The 18,964-nt window shown below is 37.8% G+C and overlaps 2 protein-coding genes across 7 annotated transcripts in view; one reads left to right on the top strand and one right to left on the bottom strand.

The window, feature by feature from the left end:
* LOC149101186 (uncharacterized) overlaps positions 1-18,964 on the bottom strand; it is a 92,562-nt gene that overhangs the window by 45,856 nt on the left and 27,742 nt on the right. For 2 of the 4 annotated variants that reach the window (XM_089276567.1, XM_089276566.1), the window contains exon 2: positions 7,482-7,633. The gene's annotated coding sequence lies outside the window, so the exon portion shown is untranslated. Of the gene's footprint in view, positions 1-5,885; positions 5,998-7,481; positions 7,634-18,577; positions 18,868-18,964 lie in introns of those variants that run through there. The other 2 variants (XM_089276568.1, XM_089276565.1) reach the window with 2 other exon arrangements.
* Positions 10,671-18,248, top strand: LOC110041160 (uncharacterized). 3 transcript variants are annotated; one of them, XM_089276553.1, is made up of 3 exons: positions 10,671-10,781; positions 14,489-14,628; positions 14,980-15,383. In XM_089276553.1, the coding sequence occupies exons 2-3, from the start codon at positions 14,500-14,502 to the stop codon at positions 15,274-15,276; spliced, it is 426 nt and encodes a 141-aa protein (XP_089132679.1). In that variant the 5' UTR covers positions 10,671-10,781; positions 14,489-14,499; the 3' UTR covers positions 15,277-15,383. The 3 variants fall into 3 exon arrangements, with proteins under 3 accessions (XP_089132679.1, XP_020602098.2, XP_020602099.2); XM_020746440.2 differs by lacking the exon at positions 10,671-10,781 and adding an exon at positions 15,795-18,248 and having other exon boundaries at positions 14,232-14,628; positions 14,980-15,241; XM_020746439.2 differs by lacking the exon at positions 10,671-10,781 and having other exon boundaries at positions 14,230-14,628.

Below are 18,964 nucleotides of genomic sequence, written 5' to 3'. Positions count from 1 at the left end.
CCTTGTTAGATTACTTTGTTTTACTTAATATTTGTGTATGTTTTGTTTCAATGCTTGTTTTGGGGCATCAACATCATATTCCTTAGGTATAATTTTCTTATTCTCTTCAGTACCTGGCTGTTCGGCAATATTCTTCAAGGAGAAGTTAGATTTTGATCAGTATTGGGAATTAAAAGGCAAATCATTTCTAACCTTAATTGATAAACGGTGAGCTTTAGGCTTGTGAATAATGGCGCACACTGGGTGATTAAATCAATTTTTTTTCTAAGTTGTAAGTTTTGAAGGTTTCCAATATATTTTCGCATCGCTGATTTGCGACTTAAACGATCCTCTTGGGCAACTAGACAAAACAAGGTGTCCATTATGTCTTAATGAGAAGGTTAAGAGAGCAATCGGGACCAAAGCAGAAGTCATTATCCATTGTTAAAGTGAAATAAAAATCAAATATCGCTCGCTTGAGAAGTCTTTTGAGCAATACAATTATCTAAGCTGTACCTCCGTTTGGGTTTCCAATGAATTTTAAAGCCTAATCCTGCAAAAATTAATAATTGAAAACGTATTTTGCCCCTGTTATAGCACTTTGTCTGGTTTTAAATTAAGTCATATTCCCGGCGGTTTCCACAACAAAATCAATTTATCAATAACTGAATATTTTTGGGGGTCAAGTCTAGATTCACTCTCTACAAACCTATTTTTTGACTAGTAAATAACAGCACATGAATGTGGCAATACCGATTGAAGTAAGAATAAAATAAAAACGGTCCATTCTCCACCAATTGACGAGCATTTCTTTCTACGCAAAGCTTAATTCAAGTTGTGCCGACAAATTGATGCTTATATACCAAGCTCAATACTTTTGCAAAATAGAAAAATGTCATAGCTAATTGGCAAACATTAAGAGCTTTAAACACGAATCCTTCATGCATTAAATTAAGGCTCTGGAGAAAATCTAATAAAACTCCAAAAGAATAGAGGTGTTATTCAAACTAATTTTTCAGCTGGAAAGACCTGAGCTCGATCGAAACTCGAATTTCGAAAGAAAAAGCTAATTCGTCGTGGCGAAATCTTTCAAGTGTCTGAGTAAATCAAACGATTTTCCTTCCTTACCTTAATCTTCAAAACTGCCAAATTTACTGAAAACCGAACAATCATGTTTTAAAATTATTCCAGGATCATCAGAGTTTAGTCTTGTGCTCCCGGGATCGAAAAAGTTTAAAGAAAAGCTCTGTTTACGTGCAAAACCAAGTTGTTCGGAACGGATATTTCATATTTTCTTCTACCATGTACAGTGGCATTCTTTGTATTTATCAGATTACTATATCGACCCATAGGTCTGATTTCTTCAAAAACTAATCATCCGCCAAAAACCGATCTTATCTACTTGCTAACAGGATTTGTCGAAAAATAGAACGCAACACAAGAATAGATTTTTTTTACTAAGCAGAGAAGATTAGAGGCTTTTCTCCGAATGTGTTTATACATATTCTAAATATATTAAGAATAATTTAATTCGAATTGCCCAACGGAGAAAATGTTATCACAGCCGTAAATCTATGAAACATATGGGTTTAAAATTTTTTATGCCAATCATTTGATGATATTCCATAAATTAGCACACAGCAGAAGCTTTGAGATTCTAACCTTTACAAATGTATGACTATGGCTTGATTTGCTAAAAGCAAAAGAATGCGCTTGTAAACCTGTTCAGTATTGGCAAAAAAAGGTATCTTGCACGTATCCGTTTGACGTCTTAAAATGAAGCTGGGCTATTTTTTTATATTTACACTTAAAAAACATGAAAACGCCGTAATTTTGGACAAAAAGAGGTTCTTAAAAAACTTCGAGGATCTTCTGGCGTTGTTGCATGGGTAGATAAGTTTATCCCTTTGTAACCTCAAATCGAAGATGCTACGATTTCTCTCAAACAACTTAGCCACGCTCGTGATTATGGAGCTCACGGGAAAATAAAACGAAGATTTTTGGGATGATTCTTGTTCTGAATAAGCTCTCTAACCTAAAGCCTGGTTTTCACTAAGACATAAGCACGACCACAAGCATAACGGTAGTAAAACACCAACAAAACAAGCAGAAGCAGAAGCACAAGAACAAGAACCAAAAAAACTGTTCTTGTGCTTATGCTTATGTAAGCACTTTTGATGCTGTAAGCATAGCTTGAGCAAAAGCGTAAACATCGTCTACCATCTTGTTGTACTGTATCGAGGAGGTATAGAGCCGACAATAAGGCAATTATGCACTCTGCTTACGCCAGTGTCATGCCTACCTGCTTTGGTTGTGCTGTGAGCGTCCGCACCACCGTTATGCTTCTGCTTGTGCTTGAACAGATGTCGAGGTGAAAACCAGGCTTAACATTTGTTCAAGGAACGTTGACTTTCGTCAGCGAGTGTCAGCCAACAGTTCTAGCTTCGACATTGCTACGTTGATTTGTGTCTAAACTACCGTTAGGCCCTGGACGATGGTTGATGGGAAGGGAAGAGAATATATCTCTGGTTATAATCTACACTTAGTGTCTTAACGTAACCCTCGGACGTACAAGCTAACTCATACCCCCACCGTACAAGGGGGGGGGGGGGTGGGGTGGGGTGGGGTGGGGTGGATGGAATTCCCCCCTCTTGGTTTTCGTTCTGTTAAGGCAGAGCGAAATAAATTTACATTCATTAGATAGCTTTCAGCTTGCTCTACAAGATGATACCATTTTTGTCGGTAATGACGTCATTTGACCCACCATCCTGGATCCGCCATCTTTGATTTCACTATTTTTTCAAAAACTCAAGAAATAACGGAAATTAACACAAAATCAAGACAGAATGCTTATGAAACGCACAAATTCATGAACTTCTACATTTTAATGCAATAAACTGGAAAAACTACAAAATTATCTCAAAAAAGCTGAGTTTTGGTCAAACCTACACGGAATGTGATGGTTGCCATGGCAACGTCAAAAATGATGGACACAGAATTGACATATCAAAATTTCCGCAGAGAATGAAGGAACAGCCACTGAAAATTTCAGTCTTGAAAAAACCTTATGGTGGTGGTAGTGGTGGTGGTGGGAGAGGGGGGGGCATCGATCCCGGCGACCCTGGTTGGGTCTGGTCACGTGCCACTTTGACAATTGAGAACATCAGGGAGGGGTCCTCTGTAATCAGCAATTTGTCGGGTTGAGCTTTTGTCGAATTCAAAGTATCGCGCTGCGACTGCCATTACCCGCGGCGTTTATCAATACTTAGCTTTCAGGCTGAAATTTCGAATATTATCTCTTCCAACGTTTACCTAAAGGTTAAGCAAGTCTGTCTCAAGGTAATTTAGTAGTTACGATTTTCAGTGTTGCCGTCTTAACCCACTGGATTTATGGAAAGTCAGTCACATTTCAACTGGAAACGTCGAGCAGAGTAATTTCATCCCGTAGTAATTGTCGTTTCTTCTTTGAATGCACTAGATCAAATTGATGCAAAAAAAAAAAAACAAACAAACAAAAAAAACATAGGAATGTCTCTAGGAAAACGTATAGCTTTCTCAAAGTAAAGCTACGGCAGTCTCTGAAGAAAAGCTGGACGAAGATAAACATGATATTCGTGCAACGCACTGTGCTTGAAAACAGTTCTAATCAAATAGCTGGGCCCGGCGTCACCTGCGGCGTCACAATATAGAATGCAAGTAAGAAAATATGTTCATGGAATATTTTAATCTTTATCCTTGGAAGGCCAATACTTAGAGCCTTAAAACATAACTTGTAATAGAAACGAACCTAAACAAAGTATAAGCACGGCATGGCAAATTACAGGTGTCAAACTCTGAGAAGCGACGTGCAGTTAACAGCGGAAACCATGCAGACCTACGACCTCTGAAAATATGCTGTAACACAATCAAACGACTCCGCTCTACTTATAATTTCCATTTCTTCCAATAACACGACATAAAAAGTGCCCCTCAGAAACACGCGTGAAGCAAAGAAAGGTCGAGAGATCGAAAATTAAATGAGAATGTGTACAATTTGCACGAACCGTTGGAGTCACGTACACTTCTTTACTAACGACACAATAAAAATAATTTTTCTTTTTTTAGCCTCCTTTCGGTCGAAGATAAATCCAGTTTATCGGCAACGACGGCGAAATGCATACCGCCGCGAGTTCGTTGTATTATCCTTCGCGCTCTGCAAAGTTCGGGGCGCCGACGGCGCGGTGACACTTCAATAAATCTTTTCACCCTTTCGCTCCTTTCGAAGTGACTTTGGCTTTCAGTGATCAATTAAAAGGCCCTGAATTCTCTAAAATTATTTAATCGCCGTTCACAAGACCTACAGTTCATTCTGAGGTAAAAATGAGTCAAAGATCTTCCATACACAGCCTCGGCCGCGGTGTGCAATTCTCCATTCGCATTCTTGAGGAGATTTTTACAATATGTAACGTCCTTCACTGAACCATGCAACCTTCAGCGACTTGAATTTCCGCTATCAGATGATGGACAAGTTTTCCTCGGCGTTCGCAGAATATAACCGCCGGATAGACACTGCCGCACAACATCATATCGTTCTTGGTTTACTTTGGTGACAACACATACCGCACTCCCGTAGGCTAAGTATAGACAAAATTCCTACTAGGCCGCCCATCCCTTCAATAATTTAATTGTCATCTCCCAGATTCTGGGAGACACGCGACCAGACCCAACCAGGGTCTCTCTTCGCTCGCTCCAGGGGGCGGTAAGATGAGAAACCCTGGAAACGAGGTTGTAATAATAAAAAAATCGCAACTTTTGCAAACACGTACTAAAAAATGGAATGTATGATAACTTTTTATCTGCAAATGAATAGTCTAGTGACCAAGACTTTCATGATACAGTGTATCTTTGCAATATTTTATCGCTTGTTTTAAAAAATATATTTAGATACATTTTTCTTCATGTTAACTGAAGCTGTGCAGTTTTGTTTCCTTCTGTGTCTTTAACCCTCGGACGTACAAGGGGGGCCCTCCTCGCTCGCTCCAGGGGGCGGTAAGATGAGAGACCCTGGGAACGAGGTTGTTATTATTAAGGCTCTCTTCTGAAAGTAATAAACGCATTTTTTTTTGTCGAATTTCGCGCCAAAAATGCCAATTCAGTTTGCAAGGAATAGTGCTGATTTTGCCTAAAGGTAATTTTCCCAAGGTTTTCCCCTGCAGCGTATTGACAAAAAAATAGGGAACTTAAAAGCAAACCACGACGACGACGGCAACGAGAATGCTACCAAACGAAAGGTTTAATGAGTAGAACAATGACCGTGCACCGTTATAAATCTTTGTACATTTCTTTGCCGTCCTGTGCAAAACAAAAACGTAAACTGACCAGGATTGCGTAATCTGAGGAACGCGAACAACGACGACTAATTTTCGTCTTTCCACTTGGAACCGAATGCTGTCATTGCACATTTAGCCTGAGCACGCTTTCAGGGCGACTGGCGTACTGAACAATTGCGACGGAAATTCGCTAGTAAGACATAAATTCAGTTTTGATTACGCGTTGTCCTCATTTTTGTCGCCGTCGCTGCTTAAGCTCCATGCCAATTTTATTCATTGTGCATGAAATACTTAAAAACACTTAAATTATGTTCCATTGTACATGAATTGTTCATAGATTGCAAATTTCTTTGTTGTTTTCTTGTTCTTAACTGGGACTTTATAATCCATGTGTGTTTTTTTTCTTTGTTTCTTCAGGCCGCTCATTTTGGAGAGTGTCGGCGAGAAGTAAAACTTAAAGGCTGAACTACATCTTCCGATTTCAGTTTTATACTTTAGCGTGTAAGCAGTTTTCCATTTGTGCAATGGTTTCAAAAACAATTTCCCATTTCAGCATTACCAAATCCCTCAACAAAACGTGTATAGGACTCTACTAACCCTTAAGTGAAGCTTCGTCTTTTTACCGGCTTTTCCGAAAGTTGAGATCGCTCAAGTCTCTCGCACACCGGTATCTACAGTAGAAACTACACAGTAATGTAAGTTTGCAAAATGTATGATGAACTTTAAGTAAAGAAGGTCTTGCAATTATCGATGCAATTAGAAATAACCCCAAAAAATGGATGTGCAAACACGAGCCAAATTATGTGATATTACAGCCAGATGTTACAAATTTGCCATGCGAGTGAAATTATTTAGCAACCACAAACGTTTATATTATCATTTTGCTCTTAATTTACTTATCTCAATAAGGATATTGAAAAAATATAAATGGAAGGACAAGAATATGAACAGTGTCTGAAAAGTTTTGTATGTCAAACCTAGAATACTTTGTGTTATTGTGCAGTAAAAAGTTCCACGTTCGTCAATGACATTCTCTCTAGCAGCTTCTTCAAAAATATACTGATGTGCATCGTATGTGAATGTAGAGATTCAACACTGCCACCGTAGATAGTCGATGATTGTAAATCACTTTTGAAAGCGATACAGAATCAAGATGAAACTCTTGAAAAGGTTTTATTGTCTCGAAAAAGCAAAAAGTCCATGAATTCTAAAAGTGATCAAAATGAAGTTCAAGAAATTAGGAATACCTTTTGCAACCTAAATCATATAGCTTCACGACATACGTGGCCTGTCTTAGATATCACTTTCGTAAAAATCGCGGTTTCTTTGGCTAAAACCGCACGGCTAATTGAGTTTTTTAGGGGCATTTAATAATTGTTAGCAGCATCAGCCGATAAATGGGAAGGGCTTGTTAGGAAGGACTTGATTTTAGCTACCGATGTTAGGTCATATAAACATATTATAAAACTTCATTTGATTAGAAAAAGTATTAACTTGAGTCTTCTACGGATTTCAAATTCAGCTTCAAATACACGCCTGACTGCTTAATTAGGTAATATATAGCAAGATTGCACAGGTCTTATGTAATTGCCCCAAGGAGATTTTAATCAACAGTAGATTCGGCAAGAAAGCAAGTTTTGAGAAAATTATAATTTCCTATTTTTCTCCTAACCCTGAGAAAAATCACGCTTTTTCACAACTGTTGAGTTTTCCTGATGTCGAACAATAAAATAAACCCATTCAATGAATTATTTTACTCAAAAGGCTGAAATTATAGTAATGATAATAATAATAATAAAAATTATCTTGATCCCTTGTTATTCTCGCGTGTATTCACTTTCACCACATTGCGCGGCAAACGTCAAAGGAGGGAACAGAGTTAAAAAGAAATTTATGTTGGAAGGCCCTCGACGTGCACAATCTTTTGTTTTGTGCTCATAAACCATGTATGAATTACGTAACCAAGACATTTCTATTGGTTAGTTCCTCGGTCACTTGTAATCAACTATTGTGTTTTGTGTACGTTAACGTATGGTCAAGGCCAAAAAATCGAACAAAAACATTCAACAAAGTACGTACATTGTGGGTTTCATAATCATTTCCACTATTAACTATGACAACAACAACAATTAAAAGAAAAAACAAAAACAAAAAAGCATAAATGTTGTATATACATTGATCGATATATTTTACCTTTTTGTCGGATTTTGGGAGATAATGGCAAAAGTATCACGGTCAATTGACTGATAAGCAACTGTTGTTCTCTTCACACAAGAACTAAAGCCAGTTGAAAAAAACTAGTCTATTGGTCACAGCCTATATGTGCCATCCTTGTGTATCAACACCTGCAAATAAGACAAAACATCATGATCAATATCATAAGCGACTTCATCACGAGACAAAAGACGGTACACTTCACCATTCCTACAGTTTCAGCGATACGGTGCTTTTCAAAAAAGCCTTCCATTTCTCACTTTGAGACAACCTTCAAGCAAGTGAGTAAAAACACGAAAAGGGTGAGTTCTCACGTTTGCTTCAAGTACATAAGGATAAAGGTCAATTCGAGTAATTGTATTGTGATTATTATATTAGACGAAAAAAAAATATATAATATTAACATAACGGGTGAATTTTATTTACTAGAAGATAATGATTAGCATTGACACATAAGTGAACAGGAAAAGCAAAGACAACATTCAAGAGACAAATGGAGGATATTGCATGACTGCACGGGGATACGAAGTCGATCTTGAAGGTAGTGGGGGTGGGGTTGCGCAGGGGCTGGGATAGGGTCTAAATCACGTTGCAAGGAAAATAGAAAGGTCTTTCTACAATTCACGGAGCATAAAATATACATATTACGTAACACGAAAAAAAAAAAGACATTTTTCATTCGAACTTATATTTAGAAAATCAATGAGAGCATTGCTTTGGTCGCCACCGTTGCCATTTCTCTGCTTTTTATTTCAAAAGCAGCAAAAGAAATATTGCGTTGCACTGAAGACTAATACAGCAAAATCGAACGATTACCTTTCACGATTAAGCATTGTTTATTACGTAATTACACGAGTCCAAAATAATAGAAAACGTAATCAAAATAAGAGCTCACGATGAATTAATTTTCTCGTGATTTTTATTTTACTAAACATTACTTATAAAAATAATGGTTCATGGCTTCTGACGAAATCGCGATTCACGAGAAAAAAAACAATAAACTAAACAAAAAGCAAACAAAAAAAAAATCAATCAAACAAACAAACAAACAAAAAACAAACAAACAAACAACCAGCCACGGAATTACCCTTTACCACCCTCTATCTTCGGGTGCTGATGGTATTTACTGTCAACACGTGAAGATAAAATGCCTATTTCCAAATGACCACAAACTGGTAATTTATTTATCATAGCTTTTACACCTGTACAATTATATGATGTTTATGATGGACATGTTTACATTATATGGTGTTTATTATATGAGATGTTTATCGGTATGTTTACAACTTAACTGGTAGAAAAGATTACAGAACAAATATATAAATAATTTGCATACAGATATACAATAAAATAAATAATTAAATGGATAAATAGGCAACAGAATGGTAACATGAAAATAGCAAAATATACCAAATATTACTGAAATTAATTAGTAGAAATTAATAGAGATTGTTGTTGCTGTCGTTGTTGTGGAAACCCAAGATGCGACCGAAATATTAGCTGTCGACGAAATTAATGAAAGAGCCTTGCTATCATAGGACAATGGTTATGAAGCCTGGCAAACATCAAAGGGGCAAAGTTGTCAATATTTATTTTGAAGGTCTACGACCGTGCACAATCTTTTGTTTTGCACTCATACACCTGCGTCAATTACGTAACCAAAACGTTTCCATTGGTTAGTTTCTCAGTCAGCAGTAAACAACTATTGCGTTTTGTGCAGGGGACTGTGCACGGTCAAGGCCAAAAAAGCGAACAAAAACAAGCAACAAAATACGTTGTCGGGTTTCATGACAATTCCCGCCTATTAACTATGATCTATTTCAGTACCACATGAAAGGTCTGCTCAATAATGCTCAATATTGAATGATCACACCAAGGTTTCTACTCTAGACGTTAACAGTGAGATTTCCTTGCAAATCCCCATGGGCGAAATCACTGGTAGCAACTAATTTTAACCCTGCGCACAAGTAAGGTTTCCGGTGTAGTGTTCTAGAGTTGAAAAACTTAAGACTTGTTTATCGAGGTATCGAGAATTCTCTTCAGAAGAAACCAAATATATAATTCCATCACAATACCTTATCCTTCAATTCCTTAAAATAATAAATAACATTTTTAGTCTTGTTTGGCTGAACATAAGGGCCAAAGGTGTTCGAGGTAGCGGAAGTGACATGACAAAATTGGAAGGAACTGGAATTGAAACTATTGACCACAAAAATGCTGCCAAAGCTTGCGATGATTGAAAAACGTTCTCGGAGGCGATTTTTTGGTAGCCGTGTATCCGATGTAAATCTCGATAAATCCACGACAATCCAGCTTCATTTTGGAGAAATATACCACAATTGTGTAACTTAGCAATATCGAAATACAATTCTATCTCATAGTGGTTTTCGTTAACAAAAATGATGTAGACAGAGCTAATAACTGGTTCTTGAAATTTCCCTCTGAACTCAGAACAAAGGTTGCGATGTACTTTTGAGCTAAAATTAGTCTTTAAAAGTCTAATTATAAAACAGTAGATAGATTTTAATGGATGAAATGCTGTCAGAAAAAAATGTGTTTACATGCTTACGACACTGGAAGCACAATGAATGCTGAATAACTGAAAGGTCATTCCAGATTTCGCAACTCACGAGACACAAATTCCTGTCTTCAGTTATTACTAAATTCCTGACGGCACACTGTTAAAAGTCACGATATCAAAAAGGTATATGTCGAGACACATCTTCATCTTGAAAGTTATCACAAACAGAGTACGAAGTTCAGACTACGCCTCTCAAACTTAAATTTTCTCATTGTCGACTTTCCCGCGAGAGTATTTTTTGGAGCGTGATGTCCAAAAAGTAGGCATTCACAAACTTGGGAGTGGGTTTTCCTAATTGGTCTGACAATGCCTCGCTCCACGACAGTTGGAGAAGCGACATCTGTCACCTCATGTGTCTAAGTTTTGTTCTGTTGCAACACGTATGAATCCTTTCCATTGTAAATTCATTCTTTCTGCAGGAGAATTCGAAAACAGGGCTTGAAGACGGCCCTCATTAACGCCCACGGAAACGCCCCCAGCAACTCAAGTGACGTGTTCGATCCTGTCATGCGAGGACCAATTAGATTTGAGTATTAAAGCCAGCGGTCTAAATATGCTGTTCTTGATACCTGCTAAATAAAAGGGGGCTTTGCAGAATCGTCAAAGTATTTTAACTGCGACAGAAGCAGCTTATGATCTAAGAAAATCGGGCAAAGGTGTGCAGAGAAACAGCAGGTCCGACCACAAACTCCGAAAAGGTAAGTGTTGACTATATTTTGTAAGTTTAATCTCATTTAATTTTGTCGAAGCCATTTACGACCACAAAATTCCATTTTGTTGCGACTGACAGGGTGACCCAAAAGGAGCGTTAGACTTAACTATTTTCTATTACGTTAAATCAGTTCATATGAAGTTGTTGTTTGCATAAAAGGGAGAGTGTAATAAGAACAGACCAGGAAGTGAAGTAATCAAAGCACATTTATGAGAACATAGAAGATGAAGGAAGGTCAATGTTTTCAGTGGATTTCCAACGTTCCTTATAAGTCATAAAATCTCTCGAAAATTGAGAAACTCAGCTTGCAATTTCTGGAATCTTGTTTCTGCTTTGATGTCGACTTCAATCTTTGAATATATACATTGTACTCAAACCGTAGTAGCTAAATATTTTACAACATTGTATCTACAAGAACAAACTATTGCAATTGCAGACCAGGTTTCTAACGCTTTGCATACCGTATCTGTGTTCCATATTTGCCATCTGGAAACTTCTTCCTCGTCATCAACTATGAAATGTTTTATTTTATTTTTCCGGATCCGATCTTACTAAGTTATCGGCACCTCGTTCGAAACTTTTTTCTCCCTTGTTATTACATAACCTGGCAATAGGGGGCTTATCGGAGCTCCGGCATGATGCGACATTGTACCTCGTTCGAGGACATATCTACCATGGTCGAAAATGACAATTTCCTTTTTCACACCATCGTGTCACCCTTTGCAGAAAAGGTACCTACAGCGGTCCTTTGACTGTGCTATGTTTTCGCCCTTCATTAAATATGTAATTAGCCGTTTTGGTCATTTTAACAACAAAGTGCTGATACAAATTAACACCGCGTAAACATGCTTTCTTAATTTTCTTTAACTGTCATTGACTGTTGTAGAGCCGCGATAAATAGAAACCAACACCGTCTTAATTGATCCCTGACGTGTAAATTAGTTTCCTGTGCACAACCAGAGCTCTTTAAACAGACAATTCAAGACAATTACATGAAGAAATAACAATATTGTCCTACATAGGTGCTACCACTTTTCGCGGGAACTAAAACGTCGACCATTCGAGGACCAAGTTGACAGGCAGGAAATTTCTCAAATTGTCACCTGTCTTCGCTATCGCCGGTTGATGATGACGGAAGGGAATCGATTTCAGGCGTTCTCGTTTCTCACTGTAAGCCCAAAAATTATCTTGCATTTCATGCCAAATTCCATCACGTCCATTCAAAGAAATACTATTTCATGGTTATGTTGGCTGGTTTCCTTAAGTTGCTTAGGTTCTTAAGGCTGCATATCTCTAGGAGTGGATCTAAAAGTGTTACAATGAATTTAATTGCCGTAAGGATGAGGATCTTTTAAGTTTATTTGTCCCTGGGGTTTCCTATATCCTGCGGACCCCAAGGACCTTCCGTCTGTTATGGCGTACGACAGCAAAAAGTATTACAACGAATTTAATTGCCGTAAGGATGAGAATTTTTTAAGTTTATTTGTCCCTGGGGCTTCCTATATCCTACAGACCCCGAGGACCTTCCGTCTGTTGTGTCTTACAACAGCAAAAAGGAAATCCGTCACTGTTGCACAGGCTATGCTTAGTATTGTAATATATCACGTTTTTTTCCTCCAGCGACATATGCAAAAATTCCACAGATAATTGAGCCGTTCAGTGCAGGTTTCCAAGAAGCGTTGTAACTGTTTTCGCAGAATAACACAGCAATTGTGAGCTTCACTACCTCTTGCCTTCTTAAAAACCTAAAAGGGATATAAAACGATTACTTGAAGGGACCATCTCCTCATAGTTAAAGAACCAAGTCCATTTTGACTCAAGAGAGGAAAAAAAAGACAAAAAATAACAGGAAGGGTGTAATTAAAATTAATTGATTCGAAGAGACCCTCCAGTATGTAACAAACTGCAAAAACCAGTTTGAGTTTTCATGATAATAGCCCTAATGAGGTCAAGTGTGAAGCGTTGAATTTTCTGAATTCTGTCCGTCAACCTTCAAAGTCTTCAAATGCATTAAGGTCAACGGGTAAAACGAGAACAGTTTTACCACCAGCCGTCAAGACTCTCCGCTGTCAGTGACAGTCTTCTTTGAAGGTTGCAGATGTCCATCAGCTCCCTGTATAAATTTCACATTATAAAAGGAAGGTTAACAAAGGAACTTGTCTTGAAATTGCACTGGAAATTTGAAATTTCCTTCTGGTCCTTCCGGTGTGGCTAAAAATACTAAGAGGACATGAACATCATCAGGTCTTGGCTACTTTATAATTGAAACCCTGATGTCTGAAGCGTCCATTCTTGCCATCTAACTTGGCTGGATGTCAAGATACGATCTCTATCGAAGCCTTAACGTTACTTTGTTGAGTAATGTCGGCCGCTATTTTCCTATTTTAAGCAGCAGCGGATACGACGTTCCTATTAATATACAGTACAAATTCCGCATTTCTCTCACATGTTTCAAAAGCCAGAGCCCTGCTGAATGACAGGCAGTATTTATAGTTACTCAAAGTAATTGACGATGAATGATTTAAATTGTTGCCGGCGTAAGTCACAGAAACAGCTTCCAAACCGCAGAGATATGCTGGCTAGATGTGCTCGTAGTCACGCTTTTTTTTTTCTTCTGGACTTGAAGCAAAAACAACAACAACAACTTACGCATAATCTCAAATTACTGACAAACAAATATGAAAGTTTTCATCTCACACTAGGATTTTCAAAGTTAAGACCACCTCGAAAAGCACGATAATTCACACAGAAGACAAATAATTGAACGGTTGAATGGCCACACGCTTGGTCGGTCCCCTGGCAAGCAAAATATTATTAACAGAGGACCAGTTATTAGGAAAGGTCACCAAAATATTACACCTTGATGTTTTCATGCGGATGTTATAGTCTAGCGGAAGAAAGGGAAACGCGGCTTCCTAAAATATTATAAATGTTTAATAGTTTCATAATAATAAGTTGGAGATCAAATTTGAATTCCTCATTTGTTGTTCAGCCGAATGAGGAAGTGAATGTCTAAAAAGCTACTCATATAATTGCAAAAAACCATTGTTTCTAAATAAGGAACTACTAGCATTTCAGTATCTTGAGAACTCAACTCTTTTACCAATCCCTCGTCGAAAGAGGCGAAATAAACATCTAAAGCTTAAGGTTTTCTGTTGTAAGTTTCCATTCGATTACTTCCGTAATGCTGTTCAGGAACAATTCACATATTTATCAATTTGTGAACTGCCAACGCGAAGGTTAATGGGGAGGAAACAGATTCCAGCTACATTCCACTGATAAACCTGGAAAATGCTTTTTACACGTAAACAGTGAGCTTGCAACAATACATATTGTTCTAACAAGAAATACTGAAGGTTACTACGCATACTACTTTTTGTTCCGGTTTGAAGTTTATTCTAAGTGAACAACCCGGTAAGGGAGCGCTGATTATTCTACTGATGCATACGTTTCGTGTTTCTTTGTACATACAGAAGGCATAATTGACACAAGAACATTTCCTTGTGATCAAATTTTAGATGCGTTGTAACTTTTCGTCCAATCATCATCAACAGTCCGAGCTCTCCTCTGGGAGAATAGCGCCATTGTCTTGTGTCCACCAATCTGCTCTGCCTGTTGCAGGGGAGCGACAGCTTCATTCCGAGTGGCAAAACCCATCTTCTTCTGAGCTTTCTTCTTGTTTTCGTTCAATAGCGTTGTCGAAAATGGGGCCAGCATTCATGCTGACGTTCTTCGCCTTGGCTTGTCTTGTGGTCAGCTTCATCAAGGGTGCACCACTTGTTCGATCAGAAGCACTGGCCATTGGAAAAGATTCCAGAACTCATGATCACGAGGTGAAAACAATAGTTAAGTGTAATCCATGAGATTCATCGCTCCGCAGTAAATATTACTCACAAACTTCATGAATCAATTTCAATGATCTCATTTCATGGTACAAGATATATAACATATTTACTTGTTGTCTCCATTCAGCTTTTAAAGAAAGTATTATCGTGTACATTGTTATATTGACAAGGTCTTGTCTTGAAACAATAGAGCATCAACTTTGGAAGAATCTCCCAGCAGTCAGACAAAAAGTGTATCGACAGATTTGATCCAAAAGACAACACTACAGAGTTGTCGTGAACTTAATTGAATTCAGACATGCATTATTTTCAAGCCTCGATTTTCATTTCCCTTCCTAGAATCCCAAATTTACGAATTACATCAAGAAGCTCATAAAGGGATGGCGAGTAAAAGAAGTTATGAATAAAGAAGGAGAGAGCCAGCCTAAAGAAGGGCTAAAAACGGAAATCCAAGTAAACGATGCAAAGCGCAAAGGACTCGTAACTAAGGAACGTTTTGTGAGACACGCTGCACGTTGTTATAATTCATGGAGTAGATGCTTCAAAAAATCAAGACGAAAGCAAAAGGAGACTAGAAACCAGAGGACTGAAAACGGAGAAGGTAAATACATGCCCTCCTATTTTTATTGCCCATAGGAAGGAACAGTAATAATAATATTGCTAAGGAATACTGCGCTGCACCCTAAACAGAAATCCGATTCATTAATGAACAAAAAGAGTTATAACAGCGTAATAGAATGCCAGGTGGAAAAAAAAAAAAAAAAAAAAAAAAAAAAAAAAGGATAAAAATAAATAAAACGAGATTAGTTAATGCAGGGAACAATACCGTATCCAAATAGATTCTCTTTCTTCTCATAACAATCTGAGCCATTGCCAGCGCATAATAAATTATATCATCTGAAGAGCCTGCTAACAAAGAAAGACAATCTGAGTCGATTTTAGCGATACATAGATACGTCTTAAACCAATTTCTGATCAAGTAGATTACCCTTGCACCTCGATAAAATGTTAGTGAAACGTACCTTTGCAAAGAAAGCTGAAATGGATAAATGGCTATATTTTATACCATGTGCTTCATTTTTGGCTCATTGTTTTATTGCTAAATGTCTTTGCTCCGAATTCTCAATTGAATGTATTCCTTAACATTCTCACAGGCTCCTCTACGCAGAATAGTGATTGATGCTGCAAACTTCGACTGCGGCACAGAAACTGCCAAGCACGTGAAAACTGAAAGATACCCACTTCGTTTGAGAAGAGAAAGTTTGACAAGCAATTATCTTTCGTATCTATTTTATTTTCTTTGCTATTGTTATTTTTTGTATTAAGTCTATAGTCCTACCAAGTTAGTTTACAAGGCATCATGCAGACCCTTACGTTTGCCGGTGAAGCCTTCTTCGCTATGTCTGTGGGTTCGAGGACAACACTGAGTATAAGCAATTTATACTACAACCATCAGGAATCCTCGATTCGAAATTTTAGTTTAAATGCTCAAAATGATAGCTCAACAGCAACCTCTAGTTCAACTCAGTATAGACCCTTTTCATAAATATCTGCCAATGTAAAAATTATTTTGTATGCATTTAAATTAGCTACACTAAACTCGTTTGTGGGCAAAAATTGTTTTGAATTGTCAACTGAAAAACGAGGTTAGTCAGACTAATTTTAATACTTACAAGAGAATTTATAATTGGCAGCCATTTATGAAAAGGGTCTATATGACTATGCAACCGAATACGCAAAAGAGACTCGCACGAAATATATGGGAAACCAGTAGCTTGTGACTCATACCAGAGTAAATGACAAGCCTTTTATATACATTTTCTGCGCATACCGTGCAAGCTCTCTTTAAGCTGAGAAACAAGATCATTAAATGAATTGATGCTTCTATCGTACTGACAATAGATCGCCCAAGGTTGTTGCTCTTTTGATCGTTTTTGCATTTTTGGGTGTCCGAACTAACCCTTTCCTTCCAAACGTTAAGTTATCAGAATCAAGCTGGACAGCCCTAGTAAAAATTTGGACTTTGTACTCGTCGCCTTCGATGGCATCTGTCTGCCTTTGGCTGAGTTATGACACTAAAAGTTTCTCAAGAGAGCGAGTAAAAAGATGAACAGATATTCCTTTATAGCCAAGAAGTTTCGGTATTCTAAGCACTTGTACAGAATGGTTAAGGCCGATAACACTGACCGGCTAATAACAAACACTTCTTATGTGCAAACGAATGAATTCAAATAACCTTAGTATAATGGAATATGGAGGCAATCACCAATGGCGTAACGGTGGATCATCTGGGCCGCAATGGATGGTCGATGACTTTTGACTTGCTTTTGAATTCCATAACTATACCCAGTTGTGTAATGACGAAGTTTGAGCTAACTAAAAAGCCAAGGAAAAGTTTCTGAATCATTCTTATAGATGAACCGAGGCGAGGAATTCAGTGAAATCTTGACCAACGTCCACCATCCGTTGGTAGCTGCCTCACTAAGTATTACTCAGTGTTGTATTTTCCTCACGGACTAAAATCGCTATTCATTTTTTTTTTTTCGCATAGAGACTACTTTGTAAATAACAGAGTAAAGCAAAACTTAGCCTAGTTCCTCGAATTCGTGTTATAACATAGCTAGTATATCCGTGGGATCTGAATCAATAGCACTAGCGTGCATCACGATGCAGTGATAACAACATTCAATAGCGACACTCTGTGCTCCACAAAATCTTAAAATGACCGTGCAAATAGCCGCACTAACTAGACTTTATCCCTATCTCAAAGCGAGAGAAAAGTCCATGCTCATTACGAAAATGTTTAGCTATGGTGAAGGTCTTTTGTTGGCGATCTTTTGGCCCCACAGTCACCGAACAAACTAAAACGGAGCAGAGAGAGTCGTTTTATATGTAGTACGGACAAAAGTGAATTTGATTTCATCATCGAAAAAAGTTCTGTTTTTGTTCTCGTTTGTTCCCGATCGTTGTGGCTATGTTATGAAGAATTGGATCATGTTTCTAGCTGTGTGTCTTTCGAGTTGTGGATCAATACACTCTGGAGTTGGAATAGCACTTAAGAAGGTAGACTGAGCAGCTCATGGCTGTATCTCGAGCAGTTCTTACGCTTCTCTCTTGCTCTCCAAAACTCCCGTGTGGATCCATAACTCGATAGAAGCTCGCTAAGCTGAAGCAATTGTTATTTTTTGATGAGAGAGTTGCCATGTGCCATTGATGAAATCCCCGAATCGATAGTACATCAGAACGTACTATATCAAGCTGCTCATGCACTTCTGTTCACTGCAGCAGTCACTTCAGTTCCTTTCAATATCGTTTTGTATCATACATTTTACATGTTAAACTTACTTATTCAACATTTATACCTTCTAAGATGGTAAAAGTAGAATTTAGGAACCACGGCTTGGGCATTGGCCTAACCGATATCAAGCTTTACAATTTATGTACGATGAAACGTATATATATTGTCATGTAATTTACAATGTAAATAATAATTATTAAACAAAACAAAACACTTAAATTGTAACTCTAGCAATTCCGTTACAGGCTTTTGCTACGAAAAACTTCAATTCCAGTTGCTAAAGTAAAAATAAAAGTTGTCTATAAAATGATCTATTATTCACAGTTCAGCTACAATATTTTTTCATCCTATACTATAAAATGTAGGTCGCATAGTTCGATCCTTGTAATATCATACCCGAGGCCTAAAACATGTTATATATTTGCACAATTTGCTCGTCTGATCCTAGCAACACCCCGACAAACCCAGTCTGTTTTACAGTGTTTACATCAAAATATATATGTACCATGCCTTATATCTTTACAAACGTGCAGTGAGTCTTAGATGTACCTCAGTCCCCTATACTAACCATGCATGGTTTCAAGTTATCGGAAAATTTAAATAACTTTGCCGACCTTCCTTGCAGACAACAAAACGTACCTCTTAATATTAAGTCGACAGACCGGATTCCCGTCCTTGTCCTGCGCCAAACACCCAGAAGTCCAGAGGCTTCACTTATTACTTCAGCGGGATAACGCTACAGGTATCTCGATAGTGTGTGTTGTAGTAAAAGCCCATTCTAAGGTTTCATGCCAATTAAAGACCCACTCTCTATCTCCAGGATGTTTACGAGAAGCGCCGTTATGTCAGAATTCAAGAAGAGCTCCTTGTACATTGTTTACCCCAGGAAGATATAAAATCAGTTACGCACACGTCGTATAGATCTATAAAAAAACTGGTTTAAAAGACTCACGTAGCAATGATAAAACTGATAAACATTTATAGGGATCGATCGGAGATTATCACCTTCTTTTACGTTTTTCCGGT

The sequence above is a fragment of the Orbicella faveolata genome, unplaced genomic scaffold, assembly GCF_042242905.1.
Source record: "Orbicella faveolata isolate gen_17 unplaced genomic scaffold, um_ofav_v1 contig_4, whole genome shotgun sequence".
NCBI lineage: Eukaryota > Metazoa > Cnidaria > Anthozoa > Scleractinia > Merulinidae > Orbicella > Orbicella faveolata.
This window is presented reverse-complemented; position numbering and strand designations above follow the sequence as displayed.

Excerpts from the sequence above, each read along its gene's own strand:
- LOC110041160 (XM_020746439.2), top strand. The coding sequence starts at position 14,314 with ATGCGTTGTAACTTTTCGTCCAATCATCATCAACAGTCCGAGCTCTCC. Across the intron at positions 14,629-14,979 it reads CCAGAACTCATGATCACGAG|AATCCCAAATTTACGAATTA; the intron begins GTGAAAACAATA and ends TTCCCTTCCTAG.